Source organism: Stegastes partitus, unplaced genomic scaffold (assembly GCF_000690725.1).
Source record: "Stegastes partitus isolate 25-593 unplaced genomic scaffold, Stegastes_partitus-1.0.2 Scaffold1958, whole genome shotgun sequence".
NCBI lineage: Eukaryota > Metazoa > Chordata > Actinopteri > Pomacentridae > Stegastes > Stegastes partitus.
The window spans coordinates 96,690-103,233 of NW_007579689.1; the positions used below are offsets into that span (position 1 = coordinate 96,690).

Below are 6,544 nucleotides of genomic sequence, written 5' to 3' on the forward strand. Positions count from 1 at the left end.
AAGAGGCTCCACCTAGTGGCATAATTAGGCACTACAGCTAACCTATGATAATTTTTTTCACATCCGTGTCCATCAACTTCTGCCGTATCAGCTAATCTATTTTTGATGCATTAAGTTATTCACTTAACCAATTAGCATTATTATGTAGAACTACTGATTTATCTGATCATTCATCCAAAAATCAGAGAATAAATTTCTGTGTTTGTCACTTAATTGTCCTCTATAAAGCAAATAGGAAAAAATAACGTGTAGTGTACAGACATGTAGCGGAGGGAGTTAATAAGTCAAACTTTTTAGACATTATTTTAAGGCTCTGCTTCTTTTTTCATTTTGTGAAATAAGTTTTCTCTTTTTTTTGCCTTCATGGTATCTTGCCATGGCTGAATTACATCAATAGATTAAAAAAAAATTAAAATCTGCACATCTGTTTTCCTCACTCCGCTCTCTCCAGGACTCCCAGAGTCCCGACAGCGGTGGTCGGTCCGGCAGCAGCGGCGGCGGCTGCTACTGGCTGAAGGGTACGTCCTACTCTGACATCGGCACGCTGGCCTGGATGATCACGCTGAGCGACGGCCTGCACAACTTCATCGACGGCTTGGCGATTGGAGCCTCCTTCACCGCCTCTGTCTTCCAGGGCATCAGCACCTCTGTGGCCATCCTGTGTGAGGAGTTCCCCCACGAGCTGGGTGAGTCGGGGTGGGACTGTAGGTGTTTATTCATAGCTAACCCACTGAACCTCAAAACCAACTGGCAAGTTTAAAAAGTATGTTATCTTTAAAAAAATTGCCAAAATTATTCCATTTATTAGAGCCAGAAAGTGTAAAAACAGTAATTAAACAAAGCATCTGTAGCATCTGCTGGGAAAATTAACCAAATCTAGGCTTAAAATAATGATAATTAATTACATTTTAACATTTTAAACACAGAGCAGAGAGGAGACAAGTATGAAAACAAAACAGATTGACAGCAAAATAAAACGTATTTGATCAATAAAATAAATACAGCTTGATTTAAAAACAGTAATCAGAAAATCAAGTTGTCAGCCAGTTGTTGGAAGATACATTCAGCTTGGTGAAACACCTTTTTTAGTTTCTGCAAAATAAATAAAAGAAATTTGACTTTTTGACATCAGTGAGTAAAAAAGAGAAAGAAAAAAAAAAGCTCAGAAACTGCTCTGAGTTCAGGGGTTATCAAGCTGCAAGGGATTTTATTTTGTGTTTTCAGTACAAAAAAACAGTTTTCTAAGAACTTCTTTGCATTTTTGCATTTATTTGCTTTTCCGAACACAAAATACTCAAAGTGTCAGTGTTTGGCAGAAGCTTGTAGCAGCACTGATTTGTGTTCTTCTGTCTTTGTGCCTCCAGGAGACTTTGTGATCCTGCTGAACGCCGGCATGAGCATCCAGCAGGCTCTCTTCTTCAACTTCTTGTCAGCCTGCTGCTGCTACCTAGGGATGGGCTTTGGCATCCTGGCCGGCAACAGCTTCTCCCCCAACTGGATCTTTGCCCTGGCAGGAGGAATGTTCCTGTACATCGCTCTGGCAGACATGGTCAGTGTTTGTGGATTAGAGGATGAGGCGAACGCAGCCGGGTGTTTGGTTGTTGTTAAGAGTCTCTGAAGACTCCTTAGGATGTTTTATACGAAGGTCTCATGCACTTGAAGAGGTTTTTTGTTGGCTGGCAAGGTAAAGAAGCATTTCTCTTGTTTAGCAAACCACCTAAAAATACATATTGTGGGTGAACATGTGATGATGAAGTTTGTTTGATTACACCCAGGATGCAACATATCAAACAACAACATAAATTCAGATCTTCAGCCATATATGTGTATATATATATGTGTGTGTGTATAGATATAGATAGATACTTTTTTTAAGTTAAACAGTAGAATACTATAATGTTCAAAAATTCAAAAGCAATGAAAATAACAAAACACATCTGCAAATATCTGTAAAATTATATATATAGATTAGTTGATTTAGCAATTTTACACTGGAACAGTGTGACTTTTTTACACTCATTGTAAAAGAACAAAGTACCGTTTGTCATTTGTAGAACAACAGATTTTTATGGCCATCAATTACGATTATTCTAAAAAAAAAAATTACGGTTAAGGTGTAAATTGGGACCTTTTTCTATGGTTTTACTCTGAAATAATGAAAATTTTGCAGATTTAAATGCAGTAATTTATTTTAGGATCAAATGTAAAAAATATATATAAAGGTAAATATCCTGCTTTTGATATTGATTTTAATGACAGTGTGTTTTTTCTGTACAGTTAAAGTGTTCATTTTTGTTTTTCTCTGTGATTTTACACATTTTTATCTGTGATTCAACAAAAAAGGGAAAATCTGTAAAATAATATTAACTGTAAAAAATTACAGTTAAAGCCATTTTTAAAAAATGTGCAATTACCACATAAGTATAAATCAAGCGTTCTTGTGCAGATCTGTGCTTTTTGACTCTCTCTGTTTCCTGCGTCTCAGTTTCCAGAGATGAACGAGGTGAGTCGTGAGGAAGAGGACGCCGGCGGCAGCAGCTTCCTCCTCACCTTCGCCATCCAGAACGCCGGGCTGCTGACGGGCTTCGCCATCATGCTGCTCCTCACCACGTACTCCGGACAGATACAGCTTGGCTAGCAGCGGATCCCCTGGACCGGAACTGGCTCTGAAACGGAAGGGAGGGAGGGAGGCTGAAACTTTTTCCTCGGTTTTCAGGACCGTGTAGTTGTGCGGCAGGTACGCACACCTGTGAGAATACCTGAGCAGCTGCTCTCACGCAGCTTCGACATGCAGTAGAGTTGAAGGCAGCAGCCTTCGCTCCTCCACTGTTTCTTCACAGCTGCTGCCTGTAAAAGTCCACAAACAACCAAACAGTTCACGTGCAATATTCACCCAGTCGTCGAAACCCTGGACTACCGATCAGCCATCTGGTTTTTTTCATCTCTCATCGAGCCTGTTGAGATTCAGAGTATTTATGTCGCTAATCCTCTGTGAAAAGCACAATCAGGTAACAGCAGCATCATCCTCCATATCTCCTTCTGTTTTCCATTCCATACCAAAAACAGAACTTCCAGGACCTTAACTGGAATTATTATCAGCAACAAACTGACTTCCAGCTGGACTTTGTTTGTTGATTTTTCTATTTTTTTACACATGAAAAATGACTTTTGAAGACCAAATATGGGCAGAAGGTTGAAGGGCTACGCGGTGAAGTTTGGGAGACGACCTCCTCCGTACGGACTCCTCGGCATGAAACCCCGAACGGGTCGGACATGTAAAGTGATAAATGTTAGTGGCTTTATCCAGATCAGACTCACCCAGTTTACCATCTGTGCCCTTCATTAATATAGCGTTGAATAGTTCTAGCTTTTTCTATTCCTTGTATTCTTGAACTCAAAGTGCAGATTTGTGGTCTTTGCACATCCCATTGACCATTTTTCCCAGAACGATTTATTCTTTTACAGCCTAGTAGTGGTTTTAAACAGAATACTGTAAGCTGAGTCATAATAATCACGCACACGTCGCCTACTCATCCGTGACCTTACCCATATTTATCATCTATGATAAGAGCAGAGATATTAGGTTATATGCTGCATCTTGTTACTTAGGCTTGTTGTAGCAAACATCCAGTTCTCTCTGAGTTACAACACGTGGACAAAAGTATGTGGACGATCCTCAGGTGGTTTTAGACCTTTGTTGTTGGCATCCAAAAAAAAGAAATCTGTCTTTGATGAATTATAGATCAGTTAACAGCACATATGAGGACTTGTGTAACTATCTGGGTGAAAATATGTCCCAAGTTCTACTCATGCTTATTTAATAACACACTTTTCTGTTGGTTTCAATATTTAGTGTAAAACTACATTTTCTCCAGATGACTTCAGTAACTTAATTTGTAAACAATGAATCATTCTAAATCGAGTGGGGTGATTTTATATTCTTTGCTAATCAATCAAATCTTAAATTCAGTTGTTGTTTTTTTAAAACCGAAAATGGCAAAAAAATATTGTTCGTTGCAGACACAGAGCTCTAGTTTCTATAACATGAGGGGGCCTCTTTGCACAAAAAAACATGAAGAAATTCAATTATTTCTGGCTGGAAGAACAACATCAGGAGCCTTATCTCTGATTTTCTGGACACTTTAACATTTCCCAAGATAAGACAAGTTTTACTTACAAATTGCCCGTCAACACACTTTCTGTACGTTTTTTCACGCATTTAAATTTGAGGCCTTTTGAACGATACTATCTCAGGAATTACTACAGATTAAAGTCGTAAATTTTCACTGTTATTTCTCATCATGTCATCGATTTAGAATCGGCAGTGTTGGACAAATCAAATCAAGATCCAATATACTCTGACTATATGTGAAAAATTTAAGCCATCATGAAAAGTCCCATCTTTAGTCGCACGTTAACAAAGTAATTGATTACGCAGAAGTTAGCTAGTGGCATTGTCTGAACCACATGTAGCTGCATGCTGCAATAATACAAAAACAAAACATCCATCCATTATCTATACAGTGCTTAATCCTCACTAGGGTCATGGGGGGACTGGAGCCTATCCCAGCTGACACACTCACATTCACACCTGTGGACAATTTAGAATCACCAATTAACCTCCACATGTTTTTGGATTGTGTGGGAGGAAGCCGGAGAACCCGGAGAGAACCCACAGGGAGAACATGCAAACTCCAAAACAAAACATATAAAATACTATTTATTATGAAAAACTTGGTCTCAAAAACGTAAAAAGTTTCGTTGAACTTTCATAACTGATTGAGCCGGTATGACAAGTTGTACCACCAAAATAAGAATATTGTAGATCATCTAAACAGAGTGGCTGGGATAAGCTCCAGCCCCCGGCGACCCTAATGAGGATTAAGCGGTGTATAGATAATGGATGGATGGATCTAAACAGAGTTCTGAATCTATGACATTATGACAAAATGCAGTAAAAAAATTCTGTCTTTTTATCTTTAGTCGTTCCTGAGATGCTGTGGTTCAAGCAGCCTTAAATTTCAACGTGTGAAAAAACAAGCTGAAAGTGGGTCGACGGACTATTTTTAAAAAGGCGTTATTGCAATAAGATATATGAAGCTGAAATTTCACAAATATATCTAACAATATTGTCTGCTCTCAAGTTTTGAGGCAAAATCAAGAGATTTTTGAGCAGACATTGTTCTTAAAATGTGAAACCTGAACAGTTGAGGATGTTGCAGCAGCAGATTTCGATGCAGCCTTTGGAAGTCCACATACTTTTGGCCACGTAGTGTAATTTAAACCTCAGTTAAAAACGGTTTATGTTGTGAATTATTGGTGGTTTGTCGGAGCCTTGGGGGGACTAGTTTGTTGGTGTTCCTCATCGTTTTGTAATGTGACTGCTTTCACTTTAACAAACTCTAATGTCAGTGCTGTTAAGGATGAAAACGAGCATTTACACCAGAGCGACGCCGCCCTTCGTTTTACTGTGTACGCTGTAAACCGGTGTAGGTTTATACGCTGTTGCTCCACATTTATTGATCACATTTATTGATATCTTACGGATGGATTTCTCAGATTTCTCTTGGTTCAGTATTCAACCATCAGCAGAGATTTAAGTGATCCATCAGCAGACGCTACATACTGTTTATTAGATTCAAAGTGTTCTAGATTAGAGCTGTAGAGTATTATTTATTAGAGGTAGAAACTGGAACCCATAATAGGTTTACTATGATATTAATTATTCCTGGAAGGAGAAGGCAAGCCATTAAAGCGGGTACCACGTGTACAGTGTTACTGCTGCTGGATTTGTATGACATGTGGGATTATTTATTGTTGTTTAAGCCATAAAATATTTATTTTCTGCTTCACACCCAAGATTTCAGCTCAGCTTTACGCCGCAAGCCACGAAAACAGACAAAATCCGGCCTTCTTTGTTTGTTTTGTGTTTGTTTTCAGTGTTTTATTTGGAATAAACGGGACAGCTGACAGAAAAACCATCGCTGCATTGCACATTTTACTGGTTTGTTAAAAAAACAGCAACAACTGAAGCCACAGCATAAACACACACACAGACAACAGTTAATGATCCAAACCTCAGACAGTAAATTCAGGAACACACAGACAATAAAAACTGATTTATTGGTGCAACAACTCACATTTATTTCTGTTTCAGCATCACAAGGCCGCCGCCGATTGACTCTCTGGAGGTTTTAATCATTTCAACTCTCGCTCAGATCATTTAAAAAAAATATTGTACCCAAATGTAATTAATGGGAATCCTCGTTAGCCTTCTGTGTGTGTGTCATGGAAAAGTTTTTATAAACATCCTTTTCTAAGAAACTCATGTGTTGTTGTGTCGTTATTGAGTGATATTGTGTTGGTTTAACGTCTCATTTCACCTTTTAAGAATGTTATGCTATTTGTCATTCCTCATAATTGTAAAATAAAACTATTACAAAAAAAAAAAAAAGAATCTTGCCTTCCGACACGTCCACGGGTTCGTCTGCTCATTGGCTACAAGTTTACAGCTTCAGAGAGTGTCTGCAACCCGACTGGTCGA

At 38.6% G+C, this 6,544-nt stretch overlaps 1 protein-coding gene and 1 long non-coding RNA gene across 2 annotated transcripts in view; both read left to right on the forward strand.

The window, feature by feature from the left end:
* The window catches only part of slc39a14 (solute carrier family 39 member 14), a 40,101-nt gene extending 36,384 nt beyond the window's left edge, over nucleotides 1-3,717 (forward strand). Inside the window, exons 8-10 of the mRNA XM_008303210.1 lie at nucleotides 452-686; nucleotides 1,365-1,549; nucleotides 2,486-3,717. Of these exons, the coding sequence (XP_008301432.1) occupies nucleotides 452-686; nucleotides 1,365-1,549; nucleotides 2,486-2,638 (573 nt within the window). The 3' untranslated portion in view covers nucleotides 2,639-3,717. The remainder of the gene's footprint in view (nucleotides 1-451; nucleotides 687-1,364; nucleotides 1,550-2,485) is intronic.
* A 1,051-nt stretch (nucleotides 3,718-4,768) lies between these two features.
* On the forward strand, nucleotides 4,769-6,324 carry LOC103373345 (uncharacterized). Its single transcript, XR_521057.1, has 2 exons — nucleotides 4,769-4,839; nucleotides 4,922-6,324. It is a non-coding gene; the product is annotated as an uncharacterized LOC103373345 (long non-coding RNA).
* Nucleotides 6,325-6,544: the final 220 nt, after the last annotated feature.